The 27,489-nt window shown below is 44.7% G+C and overlaps 1 protein-coding gene across 2 annotated transcripts in view; it reads right to left on the minus strand.

The window, feature by feature from the left end:
- Positions 1–546: 546 nt before the first annotated feature.
- The window catches only part of LOC140727559 (runt-related transcription factor 1-like), a 219,819-nt gene continuing 192,876 nt past the window's right edge, over positions 547–27,489 (minus strand). Inside the window, exons 6-8 of one of the 2 annotated variants that reach the window (XM_073045040.1) lie at positions 21,861–22,052; positions 8,126–8,287; positions 547–3,083 (exon numbers count right to left, since the gene is read on the minus strand). In XM_073045040.1, the coding sequence (XP_072901141.1) occupies positions 2,578–3,083; positions 8,126–8,287; positions 21,861–22,052 (860 nt within the window). In that variant the 3' untranslated portion in view covers positions 547–2,577. The remainder of the gene's footprint in view (positions 3,084–8,125; positions 8,288–21,860; positions 22,053–27,489) is intronic. The other variant, XM_073045041.1, reaches the window with a different exon arrangement.

A 27,489-nucleotide genomic window follows, 5' to 3' on the forward strand; every position in this document is an offset into this window, starting at 1 on the left:
AAGTCAAAGCCTCGGGGAGCACAAAGGGAAGAAAGAGGGTAATTTTACACAGAAGGCCATGAGGGGGAAAGAGGTGAGGAAAATTACAAGCATTAATTTCTCTAACCTCTGGTAATTTTTCCTCCTCCCCTCTTCTTCAATTCCCCATTCTTCTTACCCCTCCCCCTCTTCTGCTCACCTACCCATCATCTCCCTCCTCCTTCCCCTCCCCCTTTTCCCTGTGGTCTACTCTCCTCTCCTATCGGCTTCCTTCATCTTCAGCCCTTTACCCCTTCCACCAATCATGTCCCAGCTTCTGACATCCCCACTTCCTCATGTACCCACCTTCCCATTCACCTCGTCAAGCCTATCACCTGCCAGCTCATACACTTTCCCCTCCCCCCCACCTTCTTATTTTGGCTTCTTCCCCCTTCATTTCTAGTCCTGGATGAAGGGTCTCGGCCCAAAACATTGACAGTTTAATCCTCTCCATAATGCTGCCCGACCAGCTGAGTTCCTCTGGTATTTTGTGTGAGCACTGCAGATAATAAAACAGATGCAAGTCAATACTTGTCCAACAAACTAATTTATTAGCCAGCCACAGAACTATGAAATCGTTCAACAAACTTTGGTACAAAGAGTATGGATGACAATAACGTTCCTCAGAGAACCTGCAGCAGTCCAGCCGCTCTGGGTATCATTCCCCGCTGTAGTCATCTGCTGTGCTGGAAGAAAAGGCGCCCAAGAGTTGGATTGCGGTGAACAGGAAGAGCTATCTTAACGCATGTGATTCTACCTACAACACCTAAGCTCGAAAAAAAAAAGAAAAACTAGAGTTTTGCAAATGCCATTGAAAATTCTTTGACCAAAATGAGATATCTGAAAGCGGTGAGGAGCAGAGTGATGTTTGTACACATACTAGCCATGAGGAGCTGGAAGATTTCTTTAAAAAAACTCTTGCTTATTTACAAATATAGGTACAATAATAGGCTTGACTCAAGAAACTGATATTTATAGTTCATTAGAATTGCGTAAATGATCCAGTCTTACGTCAACACACTGAACACATGTTTAAGACAGCTGACATATCTTGATTTTATAAGGTAGCAAATAGACGCAGGAGAACCTTATATCTTGTTTTTAAAGAATAAACGACGAATTCTTGAAAACACGAGCATTAAATAACAAATCCAGCTAGATTGCTGCCAGCAGCCCTACACCTTCCCTTTCCAATCATGTTCCATTCTTTGAAACACCAATTTAAAGTCCCGCTTTGCCATCATCTTTCTCTGTTGACCAGCAAATGAAACAATACTCACGAAGCAAATTAAATAACATTTAACCAATAACTATAAAAGCCACGACATCTTTTTTTTGGAAGTAGGCTCTGGTAACTGGGTAGAATGTGCATGGCCCCGAGATTTCGCCGGGTGCTGGACACGCCCGGAACTGTTTAAATTTGCAGTGTTATCTGTCCATCTTTTCCCCTTTCATATATACGTCTGCAGGTCAACTGTTATTCAACCCGGGACCATCTGGAAATGGTATTTACTCGACTCCACCGGCATTGGTTGCACGTCCGGAAAACAAAAAACTCAGTTCAAATCTTTGCGTGAGGATGAATGGAAGGTCACTGATGTAACCGCCGGGAGATGCGGCAAGGTCGGAGCCTCCACATTTGGTACCAACATGCTTACTGCCAACTCCGCCCAGATCTGTGTTGGCTTCGAGGCTCTCTATCCATCCCCTCTCCTCGTGATATCGCTTTGGTAAGCCTGCTCTGTATCAAACAGGTAACCGTATGTAAAATGTGCGTGTGATCTTCGCCGCGTGCATCAAAGATGCCAAGGTGTTTCGTGCGTCTCAATCTCTGCAGGACAGTCGAATCCTGCTCTCTGAAACCACTGGAGGCGTTGAAGAGGCGGAGAAGGCCGGTGCTGCCTCCACCTGGCCGGGCTTTCAGTGGGAAGTAGTCAACATTTAATTTAAAATGATAGTTGGAAAACATACAAAAATACACGTTAAATGTTAGTGCTCTTGGTCTATGCCAAGCAGCGGCCCTCTGTCCCAATGTGTCATGCTAGTAGAGAGAAAAAAAGACACTAACTGACGTTAGGGTGTGAAGCAGAAACTTGCCACAATTCAGATTTGCTCCAGTTCGGCCGCTGAAGTGATTTCAGTCAGTGTTCTTTATTTTTTCTCTCAAAAAATTATTTTCTATCAATATCTCCATACTGCTTCCGTCACTGGCTGCACTGTAGAAACTATGACCAAAGAAGGACAGACAGCAGCAAAAGGGTATGTTGGGAAATTCCTTTCGGCTTGTACACAAAGGTCTCAATTGATTTCCTCGGCGCCAAATCTAAAGGCGAATAGGAATCGAAACATTTGCTTTATGATAAGGTGCACGACAAAAAGATGTTTTGCCAGTAAACTCGAAACAGTTTGGGAGAACCGGAAAAAAAGAGGACAAAATCGTTTAGGGTAACCAAGCAAACACAATGATGTCCTTTTCACGATCAAAGTTCTTGCTGTGTCCCCAGATCCATTGGGGATTTCGGCGAAGGTGGGTTGGTCAGCTGAGGTGCTTTGTTTCAGTTAATATGGTCTCCACACGGCTTCTTCCAGTCTCCCAGCGGTGCTGATGTTTGTCGGGGAGTTGCTGTGGCTTCCATCTGCGTCCACCACGTCGCTCTGGCTGGGTAGGTTTGGGTTGAGGAGGCTCGATCCCGTGGACGCATTAGTGCAGGCGGGGAGGATGCGGGGCGGCGACCGCTCTCCGCCGGCCATCATGGAGAACTGGTAGGAGCCAGTAGAGGTGCCGTAGTACAGATGGTATGGAGAGGAGCTAGTTTGGAATGGTCCCGCCTGCCCCTGGGCAGAACCGGGGTAAGGGGGAGGCAGGTAGGTGTAGCGCGCTGCAGTTGTCATAGCTGACATGCCGATTCCGATGCCGCTGGTCACTGGCGTGGGCGTGTACGCGAAAGCTCCCGGGTAGTGCATCCGGGGGTCCGCGAAGCGGCTATCCGAGAGAGAGGGGAGAGCCGAGAATTGGCGGTCGATTCCCATTCTTGGGTCCCCAAATGCGGTGAGATCGGAGGCTCCTGCAAGAGAATACGGATCCAGTTAGCCAGGTAACTAACATTCAACACACAACAGGCAACTTCTCCCCAAAGTGCTCAACGTTTGGGGGTTTAATTCAGTTGGAAAATAATGAATAACAACGAAAGAAATAACTTCTATCAAAGACCGGTTAGATAGTGCATGCTGGCCTTCGGTCGGGCATTAAGTATAAAGATTGGGATGTCACGTTACTGTTGTAGTTGGCAGTTCTGGTCGCTTGGTTATAGGAAGGATGTGATTAAGCTGCAGAAGGCTCGGGGGGAAATTGACAAGGATGTTGCCACGGCGGGGGAGTGGCGTTACTGGAGTTATAAGGAGAGACTGGATACTCTGGGACAGTTTACATGGAGAGACGGAAGGGTGAACTCACAGAGGTTTACAGAAACATGAAGAGTGTAAGTGACGTGGAAGGTCTTTTTTTTCCTTGGGGTAGGGAGATTAAAAGGAGAGGGCACAGATTTAAGGTGAGGGGGAGGAAATTGTTAAAGAAGGCCCGACGGCCACGTTGTAGTGAAAAGAGGGTGTTGCTTATATGCATCGTACCGCTGGAGGTCGTTAGTGGCAAGTACAATTACACATTTTGAAGATATTTGGACAGATAGATGGAAGGGAATGGTTTGGAGCGATTTAGGGCAAACAAAGGCAAATGGGACTAGCACGGATGGGCAGACTGGTCGGCATGGAGGGATTGGGCCGAAGGGTCTGTTTTCCTGCTGTATATCTCCATAACTAAAAAAACAAAAGTCGTTTTGTTTTACTTTCTCAATGTCCTGGCAGAGAGCGGAGACTAACTTCTGCTCCGAATCCACCTCAAATGGAACAAATACTTTGTACACCAAACTGTCATGCTGCACATGTCTGCAGATTGTTCAATAAACGATGTTAAAAGTATCCTGACTGGTTGTACCATGGGTTGGTACAGCAATCCCGACGCAGAAGAACGCAAGAGGCTGCAGGGAGTAGTGGTCGCTACCCAATACATCACAGGCACAGCCTTCCCCACCACTGACGGAAGGTAGCATGGATCCCCAGCATGTGGGACGGACCCTCTTTTCTCCGATCATCTGAAACCTGAAGTCCCGCCCCGCCAAGTTCAGGAACAGCGACTTTCCCGCAATCATCAGGTTATTGAACAAATCTGCACAGGCCCGACCCTGGATTTCCAGCATTGGCAGGTTTTCTCGTGTTTGTAACCCTACCTCAGCAAGGAAACACTACGAGCCATCTCTTGCACTACAATGAAGTTGTCTCTCAATGTGTCTTTTGCAAATTCGTTCTCCCTCTCTCCCATCCCCACCCTCCGCTGATGTGTGATGAGTCTGTCTTTCGTTGTCCGGTTCCCTCACCGTCCTTGTACAGGACAGGAGCTCGAATTTGAAATAGTTTCTGCAATTCGCAAATGCGTGGCCTGAAGAAATTTCCTCTTCGCTTTTGTCAGATAAGGGGCGAGAAGACAAACCAAAGATATTGGATTGTGTGGCGTCAGTAACAATAATGAGAAGGCATCTTTTTATATACACTACTAAGGAATCCCCTACCTGACATCCTAACAATGACAGTGTGTACTTATAAAGCATTAGAAATGTAGCAAATAAAAACCTCTGAATGGCCTCGGGACAGCTGTGTCAAACAGAATACGAGGCACACCACATAACAGGAAGTTGAGGCCGGTAACAAGAGCTGACCAAAGCGGGCAGAGGAATAGATGGGACACCTTAAATCTGGAGAGAGCGCCACGGAAGGCGACTGCCAAGGTGCCTTGACATTAAATTCAGGTCGAGTCCCGGCGAGCATGATAACAGTTCCCAGTATCATGCAGTCTCTGTTAGGTGTCTCGGACACACCAGTTCGGGATGGTAATGAACTCCCGGTTGATCTGCCAGGATCAAAAAGGTTTCGTGGTCATTTATCCTGCTGCCAGACCAAGCATAATCAGGATTTGTTGTGGTTGTGATGGGATTTGTGGCCAGTCGATGGCAAACACGTGAAACCACTTCCTTCTTCCACAAGGTGACCCCATCTATCTGGGCCGTCTACACTGTACAGCGAGGCAATTGTCAACCACAGACTGTATTCCAGTGCGAACGTTGATTACTCATCGTCTGCCCAGTGAACATACATCGGTGATGTTGGTTTGGCTGCTTGTGTTTTGCCTCAGGAACTTTCCCTCAGTCTACACGGAGTTAACAATGCGGACTGTGTCCACGCTGCTCTTGCACAATCCGCCCGGTGACTAAAGCGGTTGACTCACTTTGCAGATTTGCCATGTTTGGGAATGAACATAACCACTTCTTTGCTGAAGATGCAAATTTTAGAAAGATGATCGCATTTAGAAGGCTTTGTGTGTGTGTGTGTGTGTGAGAGAGAGAGAGAGTGAGAATTTTACGCTAAATACAAACTCTGGGCAATTCTATAACAGCTGTTGTAACCTACATTGAGATTATTATAAACTTAATTGAGGTAGTGAATCAGGTTGCTAGTTTTTGTTTAATTGTTTTTTTTTACAAACTAGGTATAATTTATAGTTCAGGTTTTTTCTTGTTATGTTGCTTACTTGTTTCTAAATGCCTGTCATGTTGCTGCTCGTAGGTTTATTCATTTCACCTGTGCGTACGCGTACTTGTGCGCATGAGAATAAACTCGACTTTGACCTTGACCTACAGCGACGGTGTTGTAACCCCTGCTGAGGTTATTCTACAACATGGAGTTGTAACTTGCACTGAGGTCGCTGTAACCTACGCTATCGTCCTTCTAACCTATGGTAACCTACATTACAACATAATGGAGACTAACGTACATGAATTTCATTTGTCGTTGTCCATCTTGGGGACTTGACTTGTTCGCATCGGCTACCCGCACTAATGACAAGCCAGTCCGGTTCACTCCATTCGCTCGCTTTCTATTCCTCCAACTGGCACTAGGGGTCACCCTTGTGCTCAAAAGACTGAATGTCTCAGACACACGAGATTCTGCAGATGCTAGAAATCTCGAGCAACACACACACAAAATGATGGAGGTACTCAACATCTCAGACTGCGCCTGTGGAGGGAACCAAACAGCCTATACTTTGGAGACCCGATGCGGGGTTTCGGCCCGAAACATCCAAATTCCTCCAGCATTTTGTGTGTATTACCGAATGCCTTAGGGTGCCCGAGACACTTCTGTTTCCTCAGCCTTGAAGCATTACCTCTGTTTCTCTTATCACAGATGCTGCCTGACCCGCTGAGTGTTTCCGACATTTTTATTTTATATTTCCAACATCTATATTCCCCCCTCCCCTTTTACTGCTTGCCCGAAGCCGCGAGTCAGAGAGAAACTCAGCGCCTTTCAAATCAAAGCGATCCGCCACATCGAGGATATCTTGGCTGCAAGCTGGATATATTACAGCGGTGACAAGTCAGGACAACGTCTGCCAGACAAGGTGCGGCGGTGTTGTGAGGGTAATCAGACTGTGGAAGCAGACACAGGGTGACGAGCCAAACTATGACGAGCTCAGCAATATCAGGCAGACCGCCGTGGTCTGCAAAGAGTGCAATATTTGATAAATAGAGGTAACGACTCTCTTCTGGGGGAGTGTCTTATTGTTTCTAACCTGTCTCATTATGTGGCGACTGTACAGCCGTCTCCCCGGAACGTCAGTGGGCGTTCCGCTTCACTAAAGTTACCGACTTTGCAATAACTTTACTGCCTGGGACTTGCTAAACTATTTCGGGTGGGACACACTGTTCAGGGGAATTCCCTCACTCGTCCTTAGCCCAAGAGCGAGGGGCCATGTAAAATAATTCTGCCTCCCCACACTCTCCCACCTCGATGTGCTTATGCATGGAAGGTTCTGTCTGGACGGCAAGCAACCGAAAGCTTTGACCGTACACCGGTACATGAGGCAATAATAATCCAATTACCGGTGTGGATGGGAATCTGCACCAGCTCTCCAGCACCACCCCGTACAGACCCCAGCTCACACTCCATAGGGATATGTACATACTCCCTGACACCTCCGTCTCTCCGGTTTTGTCTGCACAATGTGCTTCGGCAGCACATTCCCCGATAAAGGTTCACATCAGCAAACTTATCTTTAAGACAGTCGGGGTCTCGCTTAAATTCCACCTTGGGACCTAAGATGCACAGTATCCCCGGATAGTCCCATTGACGCTTGAATAGGTAATTAAATAAGGACAGCAGTCCCTTTATCTCCTGGCCTCAGCTCTCACATATCGGATGGGATACCCAGTCCGCGTCCTCACAAGTGTGACTTTCCTGTAACCTCTGTTCACATCTCACTGCGTCTCCCCTCAAAGTGACCTGTTCCCTGTTTAGCACACAAAATGCCGGAGGAACTCAACAGGCCAGCGTCGACCCGAAACGTCGACTGTACTTCAGGATGCTGCCTGGCCCGCTGAATTTCTCCAGCATTTTTTGTGTGTTGCTCAGATTTCCAGCATCTGCAGATTTTCTCTTGTTTGCTCCCCGGTTAGTCTTGCAGGTAATCTAGATTTTCTAAGACAAGGAAGTTCTATACACTGGGGTCTCCTTGCAGTCTTTTTTAATAGATTGTTAGATTAAATAATGTGTCTGGTTCTCTCTGTGATAATTCGAAAAAGTAGTGCATGATCGAAAGTTAGACTTCAAACGTGTTGTCATGTTAGTTCGGCAAATAAGAAAAAGAGCCTTTCCTCTTCTCGTTAAATTGAAGTTTGTCTCCTGTATCAGTCTATTTTAGATCCTATTTATCTTGTATGTAAGGTATTAGTCCGCTGTCATGGGGTTCGACATAAATATCAGAATAGGTACGTATCATGATAATTAACCGCTCGTGAGAGTGGTCCGAAGGCTACAGGTACCTCCACGTTTTAAAAATAAGTGCAGACTTTAATCTGCTGGGCTATCCCGCAATTATTCCCATTAAATGCAATACCCGCAGTCAGCTCAGGGGGGCAGGCTTGGCCAACTCTTTCGCGAGTGCAGCTCATTTTCTCTCCCTCAAAGGTCACTTCTGGCTAAACTTTTAAGACTTGTGGCTCACCTGAAAGCCGGCTGGAAATTTCGGCTGTGATTGTTGGCATGCCGCTTGCTCGGCCGGGGGATATGGGAGTTGCAGGATGAACGGAGGGTGTTGTTATCTGCCCGAGGTAAGGGTAGGACTGATCGTAGCTCCACGGCGGAGAGGGCTGGACGTGCCTGGTATCTGTAGAGAGAGAATGGTAGAAGGTGTTGAGACAGCTGGAGAGAAAATAACAACAACCATCAAAACAGACTCGGGGGCTTATTGTGGCATTATTTCCAAACCATAAAACTTAGGAGCAGAGTCGGGCCATTCGGCCCATCGACTTTGCTCCACCATTTATAAATCCCATTCTCCTGCCTTCTCCCTGTAACCTTTGACACCTTTACTAAGTAATCAACCTCCACTTTGAATATACCCCAGTGACTTGGCCTGCACAACAAATTTCACAGATTCACCACCCTCTGGCTACAGAAATACAGGGGAGAAAACAGTCAATGTTTCCAGCCCAGAGCCAAATTCTGTCAGCACTTGTGTGTGGTGCTGCACAACCTATTCTGTCTGTGACAGCACCAAGGCTCTCTGCTTCTGGAGAAATTATTTCAAATACTTTGATTTCAATGGGGAATAGGTGGCATAGTTGACACTTCCCATCGTTACATGGACAGTACTCACTAAGGGAGTGGAAAACTTTACTTGAACTTTGTAATGAGGAGCAGACAGGACACATGCATTTTCAAAGAGACCAATCCACTGGAAGTTTTCTGTGGACAGTACTTTTCTGGGGAAAGGATCGTGTGATCTCCCTGAATCCACACACCAAGTTGATGCTTGGTGCTGATATGAGATCCATGGGAGTGCTTGAATCACAGTAGGAAATCTCATGGATCTGAAAATGGCAAGAAAGACTCCAGATCTGAAACAATTACGTTTCCCCCCCCCCCCCTCTTTCCACAGATGCTGCCCAACCTGCAGAGAGCTTCCATTGTTTTCCATTTTGAATCTGGTGCCTGGCTCTACCCAGGGGAGGGCTGAGCACCAAGACGCCCAGCAGGAGCAGAAAGCTGAATGCTGCGTAGCCTGGTTCTCCGAAGGCAGCTGCTGGAGTCAGGGGAAGAGCTGCTCATGGTGCCACAACCTGCAGGTCCAGAGGTGCAGGCTGATGAGCTATCAGCACAGAAATCGGCTTCTCAGCCTAACTGCTCCCTACTGGCCGGGAAGACCAACTAAGCTCATCTTATTTGAGCACATTTGGCCCACATCCCTCTAAACTAGAGGTTCCCAACCTTTTTTATTCCATGGACCCCAGGTTGGGAACCCCTGCTGTAAACATTTCCTTTCTCTGTATTTGTCTTTTGTTAATGTACCTGTATCAACTGTTTCCTCCGGCAGCTCATTCCTTGCGAGGACCACCGTCCATGTGAAATATTTGCCCTTCAGGTTCCTATTAAATGTCTCCCCTCTCACTTTAAACCTATACTCTTTAGTGTTTGATTGCAAGCATCACCAGAACTATGCCCCCCTAGGATTTTATACAACTCTATTAGATCGCCTCTCATTCTCCTACGAGAAGCAGAGGATGAGGAAGGTCACTAGCGGAAGTCACACAAGAAAAGTGCAGGACGATGGGATGGAATGCACGGACACTCCCTAATAGAGAGAACGTTTTTTAATGGAACTGTAATCACAGTCCAGCTCGCCCCGCTCTCTCATCCTCAACATTAACGCAGTCCACGGTAATGAGGCAAGAGCACCTAGATGACTCATTATAATCCTCCATATCTTTGCTTGCTGAACAATGCACACTAGTTACATCACTTAAATATACCAGTCCCTGATCTGCTTACTGAAATGTGTTTATTTACTATTTTATTTAGAGATACTTCACGGTAACAGGGTTATGCTAATCGCTGCGCTACAGTGCTGCCCGGAATGACTCGCGGCCTCTGGTTACTGAGATAAGAGGGACATAGTGTTTCTGTGCGCATTGCTCCACTCAGATGCCCCAGTGCAGACAAATGTAGTCTCTTCCTGTTGGGTTCTTCTAATGGTGGTGCTGCTGCTCCCCAAGTTTCTCAGCACACTGCAAGTTACTAGAGTGGTTAAGAAGGTGTATGGTGTGTTGGCCTTCATTACTTGGACAATTGAGTTCAAAAGCCATGAGCTGATGTTGCAGCTTCTATAAAACTCTGGTTAGGCCACTGCTGGAGTATTGCGTTTAGTTCTGGTCACCTTATTGCAGGAAAGGATGTAGGAGCTTTCAGAGAGGGTGAGGTGACGTTAAAACTCTGGTTAGGCCACTGCTGGAGTATTGCGTTTGTTCTGGTCACCTCATTGCAGGAAGGATGTAGGAGCTTTCAGAGAGGGTGAGATGACGTTAAAACTCTGGTTAGGCCACTGCTGGAGTATTGCGTTTAGTTCTGGTCATCTCATTGCAGGAAAGGATGTAGGAGCTTTCAGAGAGGGTGAGGTGACGTTAAAACTCTGGTTAGGCCACTGCTGGAGTATTGCGTTTAGTTCTGGTCACCTCATTGCAGGAAAGGATGTAGGAGCTTTCAGAGAGGGTGAGGTGACGTTAAAACTCTGGTTAGGCCACTGCTGGAGTATTGCGTTTGTTCTGGTCACCTCATTGCAGGAAGGATGTAGGAGCTTTCAGAGAGGGTGAGATGACGTTAAAACTCTGGTTAGGCCACTGCTGGAGTATTGCGTTTAGTTCTGGTCACCTTATTGCAGGAAAGGATGTAGGAGCTTTCAGAGAGGGTGAGGTGACGTTAAAACTCTGGTTAGGCCACTGCTGGAGTATTGCGTTTGTTCTGGTCACCTCATTGCAGGAAGGATGTAGGAGCTTTCAGAGAGGGTGAGATGACGTTAAAACTCTGGTTAGGCCACTGCTGGAGTATTGCGTTTAGTTCTGGTCATCTCATTGCAGGAAAGGATGTAGGAGCTTTCAGAGAGGGTGAGGTGACGTTAAAACTCTGGTTAGGCCACTGCTGGAGTATTGCGTTTAGTTCTGGTCACCTCATTGCAGGAAAGGATGTAGGAGCTTTCAGAGAGGGTGAGGTGACGTTAAAACTCTGGTTAGGCCACTGCTGGAGTATTGCGTTTGTTCTGGTCACCTCATTGCAGGAAAGGATGTAGGAGCTTTCAGAGAGGGTGAGGTGACGTTAAAACTCTGGTTAGGCCACTGCTGGAGTATTGCGTTTAGTTCTGGTCACCTCATTGCAGGAAGGATGTAGGAGCTTTTAGAGAGGGTGCAGAGATAAGTTTATTTATTGAGATACAGTGCAGAATAGGCTCTTATGGCCCTTTGAGCCACACCGCCCAACAACTCCTGATTTAACCCTAACCTAATCACAGGATAATTTACAATGACCAACTAACCTAGCAACCGGTACATCTTTGGACTATGGGAGGAAACTTGGAGCACTTAGAAGAAACCCACATGGTCACAGGGAGAATATAATAATCCTCACAGGAATGCTGCTAGGATGCTGCCTAGATTGGAGAGTATATCTTATGACGCTAGTGTTTTTCTCTTTGGAGTGAAAGAGGATGAGAGGTGACTTGACAAAGGATTACAAGATTATAAGAGGGATAGATAATGTGGACAGCCAGTGCACAATGGCCAAAATGAGGGGCTTAACATTGAGGTTTTTGCAGGAAAGTAAACCGGGTTGTCGGGGTAGTTTTTTTTAAAACAAAGAGTAGTAACTGTATGGAAGACACTGCTTGGGGTGGTGGTGTTACAGATATATTGGGGACATTTACGAGTCTCTTAGACAGGCACATGGATGAAAGAAAAATTGGGGACTATGTGGGAGGAAAGGGTCAGATTGACCTTGGAATAGGTTAAAAGGTCGGCACAACATTGTGGGCCGAAGGGCCTGTACTGTGTTGCATTATTCTATGTTCTCTCCTAATATGTATCTCACTGACAAGGATTCTTTTTGAGTGAATTTAGGGAACAATTCCCTCTCTTCCCTAGGTAGCCAGAGTGTGTTGCAACATCTTTCTGCTGAGGGCAATGTGTCTTTGAGGACCACTGTCCTTCTCGGATTGATGAGCAGCAAACTGTTGGAATTCAATCAAGTTGATCCCTTCTGGAACAATGCAGATTTTGTTTCAACTCATGTCACTGGGTGTAAACCGGATTCTCTGTCCTTTCAGGATCCAATTGGACATTAGTATTCTACACAATGTAGGTGTAGCACAACAAAAAGGTCAAGTCCTTTTTTCTAGACTGCTTTGTGATTCCTGACAGCCACAGTCAGACTCTATACGTTCCTTACATTTCATATCTGCACTAAGAACCAAGAGGCCTGGTACTTTCGAAGTACTGTATACACTGGTCCAAGCAAAAATACCATCCAGTTTCAAAACAACATTTGTTGCCAAAATGGAGATAAAGCTCTGCCTGGGGCAGTGTTTAATCTTTGCAAACTCAGCAGAATACCACACCTAAATCCTGACAGTAAATAATGAACAGACTCAAAGAAACATTTTCATGAACTGTTTTAGAACTTCTGCCTGTCTATCACTGATCCTTCGTATCAGAGCTTTATTCCTGAACGCAGGCATGTTGGGTCACCCTGTAAGTAGGTACTGGATTGTGTTTGTTTGTCAAATGAAGTTAAGAATATTGAAAGCTGACTAATGAGGAAAATCTTTAACAGACTGGTGAGAAATAGCAGGCTCTGTATTTTGTCCTGACGAAGGGTCTCGGCCCGAAATGTCGACAGCGCTTCTCCCCATAGATGCGGCCTGGCCTGCTGCGTTCCACCAGCATTTTTTGTGTGTGTTGAGGCTCTGTATTTTGTACAGTTCATTATCAAAGGGGCTGATATCTGGAAGCCTTTTGGGTATAAGGGATGTAAGGTGCCCCATGGGGTGCTGGGGTGGAGATACCTCTCTACCAAAGGAGGTGTAAGGTGCCTTCCCTCTGCTAGCCTGCAGGTGTAGTACCTGCTTAGCCCCCAATCAGGGGCACATGAAGCCATTGGAGCAGATGTGCATATCACAGGTCCTGGTTATACGACTCAGTCCTGACGAAGGGTCTCGGCCCGAAACGTTGACTGCTCATTTCAATGGATGCTGCTGGACCTGTTGAGTTCATCCAGCTTGTTTGTACGTGTTGGTTATGCGACCACTGATGCCAGGCGGACAATCTCTGAAGAGGATTGATAATGGCTGGGGTCACCCATCTTGTAAAGGCACTGCCCAGAAGAAGGCAATGGCAAACCACTTCTGTAGAAAAATTTGCCAAGAACAGTATTGGCCATGGAGACCATGAACACCCATGTCATACGACACGGTACACACTGATGATGATGAAACTGCCCCAGAATCAGTGGGGTGCAGTTAGAGAGGGTGAGTGGTTAGTGATACCAAAATGAAAGCAGGCTCTCTTTCCCATTTACTGAAGGATCCCATGGTGATTCAGTAATTTGATCAACTCAATGATTCGGTGCTGGCTGTACTTCCATTTCTTTTCTCTTTTCAGTTTTGAGAGAACAGCATTTCTCTTTCCATTGGATTAACCTCTGGCACATTGGTTATTTGGACAAAAAGGACAACAATGGGAATGAAGATGGGGAGAGTGTTTAGGGGACAGTGGGATTTATATCATGGATTTAACACAAGTCAAGGTAACCTCTGGGATTCCTACCTCAGTTCACTTCCCTTAGGATCATTGCTCAGAATATTAGCTGTTGCTTTATCAGTTCCCAGGGCCAACACTTTCAATCCAATTCCTAAGATGGTACAGTTCACCATGTCAAGGGAACACAGTCTCACAGGTTTCCTTGGTCTACTTGGAGTTATAGTCTTGGAGCCAAACAGCATGGAAACAGACCTATCAGCCCAACTGGTCCATGGCAACCAAGAAGACTGTCTGAGCTTGTCCTATTTGCTCCACATCCCTCTAAACCTTTCCTCTCCATGCCCCGTCCAAGTATTTCTGGATGAAGTACGCATCAGCTGTGAGAAGATGAAGGAATCCAAGGCTTTCACAGCTGGAGTGATATCCTGGAGATGTCCAGAGCTGGAGTGATATCCTGGAGATGTCCAGAGCTGGAGTGATATCCTGGGGATGTCCAGAGCTGGAGTGATATCCTGGAGATGTCCAGAGCTGGAGTGATATCCTGGGGATGTCCAGAGCTGGAGTGATATCCTGGAGATGTCCAGAGCTGGAGTGATATCCTGGGGATGTCCAGAGCTGGAGTGATATCCTGGGGATGTCCAGAGCTGGAGTGATATCCTGGGGATATCCAGAGCTGGAGTGATATCCTGGAGATGTCCAGAGCTGGAGTGATATCCTGGGGATATCCAGAGCTGGAGTGATATCCTGGGGATGTCCAGGGCTGGAGTGATATCCTGGGGATGTCCAGGGCTGGAGTGTTATCCTGGGGATGTCCAGGGCTGGAGTGATATCCTGGGGATGTCCAGAGCTGGAGTGATATCCTGGAGATGTCCAGAGCTGGAGTGATATCCTGGGGATGTCCAGAGCTGGAGTGATATCCTGGGGATATCCAGAGCTGGAGTGATATCCTGGAGATGTCCAGAGTTGGTGTGATATCCTGGAGATGTCCAGAGCTGGAGTGATATCCTGGGGATGTCCAGAGCTGGAGTGATATCCTGGAGATGTCCAGAGCTGGAGTGATATCCTGGGGATGTCCAGAGGTGGAGTGATATCCTGGGGATATATCATTGCCGGAGTAACATCCCGAATTATTTTTCATCATCTAGGGAAGGGTTTTCTGTATCTTGTTCTCTAGAATTAGCCTGGATAATTATCAGCCTTTTCAGCTTACCCAGATCATGTGATCTAGGGTGAAGTAGAACCTTTTTGCCCCAAATATGGTGAGATTATGGGATCTCTGGAGTGAGAGACCCAAAGACCAAAAGACCCAATCATGAAACTCAGCCAGCACTTTCTGCAGCAGAATATTTGGATCTTGGATTGGCCTGGATAACCACGTGTAGACCAACCAACATACAGCCACTTGGGAGAACATCATATACGAACTGAGTGATTGCAGAGGGAAGAAGGATGGAGAGTGGCAGCAAGATGTTCTGATCTCCGAACCCCTAACATGAATTGAGTGGCTCCCGTCTGTGCCTCACTTTCTCATTTTTACACCAGGCACTAGACTATTTGCCAGGAAGACAAATAACCATGAACACATAGACAGAGAGCCCGGTCAACACCATCCCTTATCAGAGCGTGCATGAAATAAGGGAAGCTGGTTGCTTACAAGTCAAATATTGTCCATTCATAGACTGTGTGGCCAGCAAATTGATCTCCTTCTTGCATCTTTGGTCCTCCTGGATGCAGTTTCCAGGAAATATTAGAAATATTTTAATCTTAATTTGTGGTTAAAGTTCTTTCAAAGGTAATTTAACAACACCCACTATTTTAATGAGAGACTGCGGTAAACCCAGAAGGTTATTTAGTAACAGCAAAGAACCATTGCCTGAGGCGCAGGCACTATCATGCCTGACTCCCTGACCAGCATGGAAGACAAGTCAGGCGTAACTTGAGGAGACTCCCCAAAGGAGACATCCTGCGGTTGACAGTCAACAACCTGAATGTGTTGTGGTCAGGTCACATGGCAAACTTGTACTTGTGACATTTCCCAGAAACACCCTGGACTGCCATATATGCAGAGGAAAAACTCTGAAATGCTTTGCTACTTGGCAACCTTCTCGTGCATGTCAATAAGCTACGGTAGTGAGCGGCCAAAGAACCAACTTCTGGACTTAAGGAAGCCTGCCAAGGTTCAGACCCTTCAACAATGGTGCCCAGAGGACACCACAATGGTTTTCTAGGTCAGAACAAGCTTCCCTCATGTCAAATTCCATGCTGAATATGATGCAGTGTTACAAAGTTTACCTCAAAATGTATTGCCAGCTACCTTAAAAATCTTCTCTTGAATCCCCTTTTACTTTGGCTTCCAAATATGACCCTGATGACACAGGCAGCTAACAATCTGCTCATTGTCTCAGACAGGTGTTAGGTTTGAGTTGATTCAGAGCCAAGGCGTGGATCTCAGCCAAATCTCTGAGCAAAAACATATACCAGCCATCCGGCGCTGTTGCTGCAGCAAGCTGGGGAGTCAGCAATTCAAAGCTCATCTCTCTCTCTCACACACACACACACACACACACACACACACACACACACACACACACACACACACACACACACACACACACACACACACACACACACACACACACACACACACACACACACACACACACACACACACACACACACACACACACACACACACACACACACACACACACACACAATCAGTCAACAGCCAGTTCTTGAGTTAACGTCTGCAGACTATCTGTAAAAATCAGACAAATGTCTGTTTGGTTTTACCCTGCCTTCCAAGTTATGTGAATGCCCTCCAAAGCCCAATAGTAAATGGCATTGATAAAAATCCTAGCATAAGGCTTTCAAAGACCCTGATCTGAAATATTAAGGGGTAGAAATTTGAAACCTTGCTCTTGTGCAGTGGACCACATTTCCAAACTGTGGTTCCACTGCCGCCAGCAGCTGAATTGCAGAAGCAGTGCTCCAAGTACATACATTAATCCTTTACGTGTGTAGTGCAGACAAAGGCAAACAATTTTTTATTTGGGTTAAGTGTTGCTTTTGGACTAAAAATCGAAAACAGGAACATCAAGCTGAAAGGAGGAGTTGGCCGTATGTTGTTTGAAGCAAGCAATGTCTGGTCTGGTGATCAACTTGTCCACATTTCTACTCAATTCCCATTTCCTCTGCTCCCCTAATGTCATACCAAGTACTGATATACTGAATGGACTGGGCAGGGGTGAGTGGGATGGTGCCACACTGTAGTCTCAATGTTCTTGTGCTGGCAAGCTTTAAAAATAAAAGTATTTTCCCAGTGCAGGCTACGGTCCAAACTTCTTCTGGGGAACACATGTGTGGACAGAGTAACGCTTGGCTATCATGTCCTCTGTGAAAAAACAACCCGCCAACCTTCACTTATGTTTGAGAAATGGCACTTGGAAGTAGTCCCTGACCATGTGGTCAGAACCAAAGGACCACACCCTGTCAAAGGTCATCTACTTCGAGGGATAAAGGGAGAAAAGAAATCCAAAGATAACTATTTCAGAAGGCAGCATGCATCCAGATACAGCCTCCTATCCTTATCTCCAAAATAAAAATACACAGCATTGCAGGAAGCATTCAGATACAGTGCGATTATACACACTGCTATGAAAACTCCCCAAAAGACAAACACTGTTACACATGGATTTTCTGTCATTCTGAAGTTGTAATGTGATTATTCTTAATCAACAAGTGCATGACTTGTGGAAGTAGTTTCCATTAGTTTTGCTCACTATTGAAAGTCCATTCATAAAACTACAATAGCAGTTTGATAATAAATCTGTTTCCATTTGTCTTTTTACATATGATTTAAATTATCCAATTTGAAGTCCGTCCAGTGAAAAAGCCTTGCTTCAGAAACTGTTTTTCCGGTTCAAACAGTAAAGAATCCATGCAGATAAAATCTGAATGATTTTATGAAAACATTTTTAAAATATTTTATAAAACTCAAAACACATTGGTTTGGACAAGTAAAAAGAACGGTGTGAACATTATTTTATTGAAATTAAAATAAATAAGTTATTTCCAAGTTTTCCCTCCTCTCCTAAAAGTGCAACATCTGGCTAGTTTATGATTAGATCTGGGTTTTGAACTTCTGCCCAAATAACCATCTCCTATGATATACACTGACAAGATAAATATGGATGAAAAAATCAATTTTGAACATCTTATCTTAATTAGCAAACACTATCACTCCCAATTCCTGATCTGTGGACATGAATGGTACACTAACTTTCCTTAAGTAATCCTGTTCCCTCAGAGTTGACTGGACCAAAGTTAGATTAATGCCATGCTAAAGATGCATTTCCAGTATGAAATATTGCAGACTAGGAATGTAAGACCAGGCTATACAAAAAACATGACAGGAGAAGCAAGTATTTTTCTTGGAACAGGAATTACACGCGAGAGCAAAAAGACAATTCAAAATAAGGAAGGGAGTAGATTGTGCAGATTGGAAGACACTGCAATAAATACAATGGATCTGAACACATGAACGCACGAGAATCTGCAGATGCTGGAACTCTTGAGAAATGCACAGAAAATGCTGGTAGATTTCAGCAAGTCAGGCAGCAGCTGCAGAATGGAATAAACAGGCGATGTTTCAGGCTGAAACTCTTCATCAGAATATTCATTGATAAATGCACTCAGTGTCCACTTTATTAGATACAACTGCTCATTAATGCAAATATCTAATCAGCCAATCATGTGGTAGTAACTCAATGCATAAAAGCATGCAGACATGGCCAGGAGGTTCAGTTGTTGCTCAGTCCAAACATCAGAATGGGGAAGAAGTGTGATCTAAGTGACTTTGAATGTGGAATGACTGTTGGTGCCAGACAGGGTAGTTTGTAGTATCTCAGAAACTGCTGACCTCCTGGGATTTTCACGCACAACAGCCGCTAAAGTTTATAGAAAACGGTGCGAGAAACAAAATAAAAGCATCCAGTGAGTGGAGGTTCTGTGGGCAAAAACACCTGTTAATGAGGGAAGTCGGAGGAAAATGGCAAGATTGGTTCAAGGTGACAGGAAGGCAACAGCAACTTAAATAACTGTGTGCTACAACAGTGGTGTGCAGAAGGGAATCTCTGAATGCACAACACCTCGAAGCTTGAAGTGGATGGGTTACAGCAGCAGAAGACCACGAACATATGCTCAGTAGCCACTTTATGAGGTACAGGAGCTACTAACGGAATGGCTGCAGAGTGTATATGAATATTGTGAATGGCAGAATCTTCAAAAAGTGCATTCGGAACAATAGAGAACAATTGAAAATACTGATTAAAGCTGATATATTTAGTGGTGAGATATTTGAAAGAAAAGGATCTGAACACCTTTCTAGTCTCATTACTAAAACTGACAACTTTAATCAGTATTTTTGATCATCTCTACAGTTCATAGTGTACAATATTCACATATGTATCAAAGAATGCGGACAACTGGACAGACATGTTGTACCTTGTCAATGACTGGCTGCTGCAAATTTGTAATAGTATCAACAAAACCAATCGTGGAATATCAACCAATTTTAGAAGTTGCAACGTCATTGTACAATGATGGAAGGTTCACAAACAGGTGCCTGTCAGACGCAACGATGGAGAATCTATATCACGTTGCATTAAAAGTGGCAGCAGAACCAACACTTTGATTTTAACACCAGACTACTCAGGGGTTCAGGACTGGGTTATTTAAAATACAACTGGTTTTTAACCGAGCTCTCATGTCCTTGACAATCTCACCTGGCTTCTCCGAACAATAAAATCAGGTCTTAAATGACATCAAATGGGTGACAAACAAGAGAAGATCTGCAGATGCTGGAAATCAAAGTAATCCACATAAAATGCTGTAGAAACCCAGCAGGCCAGGCAGCATCAATGGAAAACAGTAAACAGTCGACGTTTCGGGCTGAGACCCTTCACCAGTCCTGATGAAGGATCCCAACCTGAAACGCTGACTGTACTCTTTTTTCCTTAGCTGCTGCTGGGCTGCTGAGTTCCTCCAGCATTTTGTGTGTATTAATCAAATGGGTGACTTCATTCTCTGCAGAGTAGGGTCAGGAATTGTATCCAAATGAAGAAGGAATGGTTTCAGGTATCCTAGTTACTGTGGTAATGAACAAGCCTAACTTAAAGTTTTCTGAACATTAATATAAGGCTTGAGAAGGGAAGATGGTTATGTAATTGAGTGGTTAGTATGTATACTACTCAGATGCTGTTGTTTCAGTTACTGTGGAAAAAGATTTTCAATTGTGTAGCCATATTAGGAGATGGTGCAGCGCTGAGATAATGTGTGGAAACCTCTTCATTAAAGTAGTCTAGGGGGTCCTAACCTGGGTCCATAGTTCCCTTGTTTAATGGTATTAGTCTATGGCATAAAAAACGGTTGGGAAACCCTGAAGTAGTCTTTGACACAGAGACTGTTAGTGCAAGCAATTACCTGTCTGTAATTTAGAAAGATTACATAGATGAGTTGGACCAAAATTATATGGTCATTAAGCTGGGAGAGTCATGGGAGTAGATACAACTATTCTTAGACTGAAGTTATATGGTTAGAAAGGGATGGGTGCAGATATGAATACAGCATTGGGAAAGCAGAAGCTATACAACAGAGATAGGGGACAGCAAAGAAATGGTGAACCAGCTCATGATTCCCACATAAGGACTGAAGGGGACTTGAAGTGAGTGAAGTCAAGGTGGCTGAGATAGAACACATACATTACAGCACAGTTCAGGCCCTTCGGCCCAATATGTTGTGCTGAACTTTTGACCTACTCTAAGATCAATCTAATCCGTCCCTTCCCATATAGCTCTCCATTTTTCTATTGTTCATGTGCCTATCCAAGAGTTTCTTAAATGCCCCTAATGTCTCGGCCTCCACCATCAGCTCTGGCAGGACATTCCATGCACCCACTACTCTCTGTTTCATCTTGTGCACATCTATCAGGTCACCTCTCCTCCTCCTTCACTCCAAAGAGAAAAGCCCTGGCTCACTCAGCCTATCCTCATTATCAAGAGAACACCATAAGAAGAGAAGTATTCCAGAAGGACAGCTACAGGTGCAAAGCTTTACCGGTAACTAGTGCAATTGTTAAGCATTTTCTTTGTCATCTCTAGAACAACTCAACGAACCTCAGCTTGATGTGAAAGCTGAGTCTGTACCCATGAAGTCTACATTGACAAGAAGCCACATGCTTATTTTGAATGGGTGTGTCGATAAACTGAACGAGTAAACGGCCTGAGACACAAGGCTTCATTGGAAGGTGCCCCCTTTAGCCCATCAAAATGAGGTATCATATTAAATCACATAATTGTGATGAAAAGAAAGTGCTTGTGTGGAATCGGAACAAAGGTGACCTTTCATCTGCCCGCTTGTGTGATGTGGTGACAACCGGGCCAGAACCAGGTAACAACTTGTTTGGGTGACTTACTGAATGAACAGGTGCTTTCTCTTCTGCGGATTAGAAGAAACAAAGGCCTGCCATTTAGTGTAGGGTTCATTTGCCTGAGCATGTATCAATCAAAGACTATTTTGCATGTGCGCTTTGTCCTGTACTTACTCCGCACTACTTTATTAGAATAATAAAAACAATGGTTTGACTAGACTTGAACGATAAATGGTTTTAAGTTGAAAAATAAATGCTGGTTTTGAATAGATTGCAAAACTGTCAACGTCCTCCACAGTGTGTTTTCCCCCTTTTGACACAGGTGCCTAATCTTTTGCTGAAGGCTAAATTATATACATCTATGTGAGACTGGATGTTGGACAATGAACCTAATGCTTTATGTGTGTCATGAAGTGGATTCAGGTTGTGGAACAGAGTCCATCAGTCTGCCCACCACAAGGACATGTGTTATCATGTTTCCACTGGCAGATGTTGCCTTGATATGATTGAAGGATTAAACAACTTGAAGAATAATCTTATTTGAAAACAACAGAATCATCTCTGTTTAGAAATGGCACAGTCTAAGTCAACTTACATAAAAAAGCTGCAGATACTGTAACAGATTGCAAAACTACTTAAAAAAAAATAGTTCAACATAGCACTCAAAAGAAATTAGTAGAGATGCCAGGCTTGTCGTGCCTCTTTCTGCATAGCTGTCATGTACCTACCTTGAATTTGGGCCTGTGCCTGAGGGTTAAAGGCGGCTGTGGGGTTCAGTGAGGGCCGTGGGTTGGGAGCGGTAGTGGGGTGATGAGGGCTGAGCCTCATGGCCGAGCGACGTAGCTGCTCTAATTCACTGAGCCGTTCTGAGAAGGCCAGGCCCGCACTCTTACTCTGCTCTTCCAGCTTCTGTCTATGTCCTGCAGGACACAGGAAAACATTTGGTCTTACTTCAAAGGAAAAGGAAATAACGTCTTGATCATTTGTGTTGCAGGGTTAGAACTTCAAGTCAAGATTTTCCTGAAATATTAGTTCCCCTTTTTTTCCCTTCAAACCCTTTGATTCTCTCACTTCGCACCAGGAAGGATGGCGTGACACCTGTGAATTCGTCTGAAAAGAGTTTGCACCAGGTACCTGTCTGACGGTTTCAAACTTAAAAGGAAGCATTCGTCCTAATTTTTGTATCAGGACATGATAAAAGCTAATCATAACTCACGTCACTGCAGTCTTGCATGACACCACCCCCACCACACCCCTTTCCCACTGTTGCCTGAAATCAAACAGACAGGCGGGTGTCACAGATGAGGAGGGGAATGCACTGATTGATGGCCCAGACGGTTTACACAGGTGCCAGATCTCAGGTGTTCTTCTAGACAATCTCCAAGTCAGAAACAAGTAGAAAAAAAAAGCCTCTCATCAGTATTTAGTCTGGCTTGATACAAATCAACTTCAGATCTAAACATCTGGTTCTCAGTCAAGGGAGAAATTTGTCAGATATTCTTATCTTTTTCATTGCAATTTTTATACAGGCCAGACTTCCACCTACTGCCAAATCTGGATGTGTTCTCGGAGACACAAAGAGATTGCAAATGCTGGAACCTGGAGCGATAATAAACTCTGGAGGAAATGAACAGGTCAAGCACCAATTTTGGGTTGAGACCCTGCACCGGGGCTTCAGAGTGGAGAGTGAAGATCTCCTCTCTCCTCTCAGTTCCTCTAGCAGTTTGTCTTGCTCTCTGGGGATTGGTTTGTGCTTGTCTTCTATTCCAGGAACTTCATTTCCTAATATTTATCTGATAGACTGGCCAGCAGAGACTTTTAAGGTCTTCGGGGTTGAGATAAAGGCTAAAGTGGGAGGCTTTACATACTGCCCAGAGAAGAGTTAGAGTAGGAATGATTGTTGCAGCTTGGGAACAAAATGATGAATTATGTGAATTATGCTTGCAAAAATGGAGAATACAGTCAAGGACATGTTTTTGTGACTTGCATTGCATTCCCATAGGCCTGTCCATCAGCAGAGAATCCCTGAAGGAGAATGGTATGGATCCACTTTGCCAAACAGCTCCTCCTTGTGAGACCCAGACTTCCTGATATCACACATTCACCATTTCCTATTCTAACTTGGCCAGCTTTGGCCAGCCAGGTTGGTGCAAAGCTCAGAGGTGCTACCTCACCTTCATTCTAGGTATCTGTCAAATATCTCATCCAGTAAGAAGTTTAAAAGTACATCAAACTGTAGGCCTTTACTGCCTGGTGGCTTCTTGCATGATGCCTACCAAAAATTGTACAGGAAGAGGGTTGAACTTGTGATGTGTGTCACCAGTAGCACATTGGTTGAAGTCTGATGGGAGAAATTGCCCTTAGATTCCTGATGCTAAGTGTTTGTGAGAGCTTCAGTAATCATGCCTGGAGGGGGTGTGGGGAGGGTTGTGCCACAGTGACATGGGGTGCCAAGGCAGTGTACTAGTTAGTGTGATGCTATTACAGCTCAGGGCCTTGGAGTTTGGAGTTCAATCCCAGTGCCTTGTGTAAGGAGTTTGTATGTTCTCTCCATGACCACGTGGGTCTCCTTGAGTACTCCAGTCTTCTCCCACAGTCCAAGGACGTAGTGGGTAGTAGATTAATTGGTCATTGTAAATTGTCCCGTGACTGGACTCGGATTAAATAGGTGGGTTTCCAGAAGAGCCTATTCCGCACTGTATTATTAAATAAAAATAAAATCAGCTCGCACCTCCTTACACTCGCAGGTGCCAACGGTGGCCACTAAGATAATGCTTAGTGTTTTCTCAGAAGCAGCTACAGGCAGGTTTCACCCCCTCTCGTGTCCCGCATGCCAATTTGGTTTGAGGAACCGAGTGAAATTCAAGTCAAGAATCTGTCTCAGTTCACTGAGAACGTACTTTCTGTCCACCAAGTTCCAGGTGCCAATTTTGGCGTTACCCTTCAAATAAGTTATAAAGATGCCAAAACAGATAAGCATTTCAGAAACCAAATCTATCAAAGCCACGATTATTTGCAGCTCCTTGAATGACTTTTGCCCAAAAACAAGCTCCAGATTCTTTCTGCCTGCTGGAGTGGCATCTATTCCTTCACCCAATGTAAATTAGACTGGGTAGCCTACATCAATGATTTAAATGAGGGGAGTAAATCTATTCTATATCTGTTTGAATATATTGAGAGAAGTAGACCCAAGATTGCTGAAGATACAAAGCTGGTGAACTTGTGAGCTGTGAAAAAGGTGAAAGGTGATTTTAAGGGTAAGTAGATAGGCTGAGTGAATGGGCACAGAAATGGCTGATGTGGAAATATGTAATGTCATACACTTAGGCAGAAACATATAAATGAAAAGTACTTTACACATGGTGAACATTTGCTAAGTGTTGGTGTTCAAAGAGACAACTGCCATTGTAGAGAAATTCCTTTCACTTAACTTGCATGTGGTGAGTAACACATACAAAATGCTGGCGGGGTGGCATTGCCTGCAGTGATCCCTGCAAAACTACATGTGCGATGATGAGTACGGATTCAATGTTCCTGCTGAGGGAAAAGAGGTACTTGCAACAGAGGGTCTGCAGCATAAATTAACTAGACCTGATTTCTGACCAAAAAAAGGTTTGCTATACATGGAAGGATTATGCAAACGGGGCTTAAACTGTCCGTAATGTGGAAGAGTGAGAGGTGATCTAACTGAAATGCATACAATTCTTATGGGGCTTAAATGGATGAATGTATGGAGTTCGCTTTCTTAGGCTGGAGTCTCCAGAACCTGAGGTCACAGTCTCAGTATCAGGGTTCTGCCATTCAGTGCAGAGAAGAGAAGACTTTTCTTCATCCAGAGGGCCGTAAATCTTTTGAATTCTTTACCCAATAAGGATGCAGAGGCTCATTTGCTGAGAACCTTCACGGCAGATCAATAGCTTTTAAGATATTAAGGGAATCAGGGGATTTGAGGTTAGTGTAGGGAAGTGGCAGGGAGGTAGAAGAGCGACCACGATCTTATTCATTGGTGGAGCAGCCAGTGAGCCTGCTCCTCGCGATGCTCCTTATTTTCTTCTGTTCCCAGCTTAAAGAAATACAAGCCCAGCCTAGCAACGGTATAGCTCTGCACGGCGGAATGCTTCTCTGTTCTGACGGCAGAGTAATGTTTGTGATTGTTGGGTTGCCCACAGCACAGCGTGTTGAAAATCATCTCAAAATATAATAATTTTCAGCTCAAAAAGCCAAAGGATGTTTGTGAGAAACTGCATGCACAATGAATGGATAGTATGCTTCCTTTCATGTTCTAAATTCAAGACATCTATGTTTATAGTCCGTAGCCCGGAGTCATCGAATGTGAGACCGTTCATTGAAGGAGGTAGGTGAGCACTGATCCTGTCCGTGAAGAGATCTTCCTGCTTAGCCAACAGCAAATGATGACGTCCATGAAGAATACAATGCTGTAAGCTCATACTCCCCTCCCAGAAGAAAGAGGGAATATTGAATAGTGATAACAGAAACTACGTCCAAAATATGGAAATTCCCTAACTGATTTCCCACAGCACTTAATCACAGGGGTGCCTTTTCATAAAGCCAACTGGGATCAATTCTTAATGCAAGATCTGACCTTTAGTAACACACACAAAGTTCTGGAGGAACACAGTGAGAGAGGCAGCATCTATGGAAGCGAATGCACAGTTAGCATTTCCAGCTGAGACCCTTCATCTGGAAAAGCCTGGACAGAAAGGTGGAGTTAGAGGGGTAAGTACAAGCTGGCAGGTGATAGGTGAGACCAAGTGAGGGGGAAGGGGTTGAAGTGATAAGCTTTGGTCTCACCCATCACCTGCTTACTTGTACTCCTCTCCTGCCCCCCTCCCCAACTTCTTATTCTGGCCACTGCGACCTTTCCCCCCCAGTCCACATGAAGGGTCTTGTCTTGAAATGTCAACTGTTTATTTCCCTCCACGGATGCTGGATCTGCTGAGTTCCTCCAGCATTTTGTGTGCGTTGCTCAAGATTCCCAGAGTCTGCAGAATCTCTTGTGTGTCTGCCCTTTAGTGAGGGGTTCATGAGTCAACAAAGCGTGTGTGGCTCAGTCTAGCATCTAACAACAATGAGCAGACATGTCTTCCTTGCAGCTGGAATGTAAACTCTGGTTTAGCCGGAAGTGAATCATCACTACCCACTACAGTAAGATATACAGCACATGAGCAACCAGCAGAAAGCAAGCACTTCATTCCATTCGCTGCTGGCCAAGTTTTCAAAGATTCATTGTATATTTGTTATCGAAGTATGTATAAATTATACAGCCCCGAGATGTTCCTGCTCACAAGCAGCCACAAGGCAAGAAAACTGAAAGAACTCAATTATAGAAGAAAGAAAGAGCAACACCCAATGTGCAGTGGAAGAGGAAAAAAAAATCATGCAAACAACAAAGGTTCAAAGTTCAATTTGTTAGCAATGTATATACATTAATATAACCTTGAGATTCATCTCCTAATAGGCCCCCACAAAACAAAGAAACCCAAAAACAAACCCCATTATATGGAAAAAGACTAACTCCCAACGTGCAGAGAATTAAAAAAAACATCATGTCCGTAAGAAAATAAGAGAATAAAATAACCCATAAAAAGACCGTCGAGCACCAAATGTGCAGTGTAAAAGCAACATCATGCAAACAGTAATCGCAAGCAAATAGTATGTGCAGAAGCAACAGCGTTCCAAACCGAGCTGAGTCCACAGACCCAAATCCCCGGAGCAGCCGGTGTAGGCCCAAAGCATCGGTCTCAAGTTCATATAACGAAGCTTGCAGGCACGAAGCAGCCTCACAGCCTCGGTATCTAACAGAACTGCCATTTTTCCAACGGTAGGATTGAGTTTCTAAACTCACCAAATATGCAAGTAGACAACTCAGTTGCATCCAGTAAGAACCATAGGCATATTAAAGATCGATGGGAATGTTAGCTCCTGTCAGTCTGATTTCTACTTAGGGGAATACATAATTACCTATGTTTTCTTTGTCAGCCACAAGTTTTATGAAGTACTTTTCCTTAGTAGTTTCCTCAGTCAATCTGAATAAAATTCTGTGGGAGTTGTCTCCCATTCTGTCACTCTTGAATAGGTGTTTCAGGAAAGTCTCCCAATACCATGCAGATAATTGAACAAACAGGTATCATATTCTCTCTTTGCAAAGTCTCAGTTCATTTAAATACTCCCCCACAAAGCTGGAGACTAGTCCTCACCCTGGCTCTATTAATTTTGTAGGTAATCCATGCCACAAGCCTGAAACAAGACCATAAGACATGAATTAGGCCATTCAGCCCATTGAGTCTGATCCATCATTTGATCTTGCCTGATTTATTTCCTCTCTCAAACCCCTTT

The sequence above is a fragment of the Hemitrygon akajei genome, chromosome 5 (genome assembly GCF_048418815.1).
Source record: "Hemitrygon akajei chromosome 5, sHemAka1.3, whole genome shotgun sequence".
NCBI classification, from domain to species: Eukaryota; Metazoa; Chordata; class Chondrichthyes; order Myliobatiformes; family Dasyatidae; genus Hemitrygon; species Hemitrygon akajei.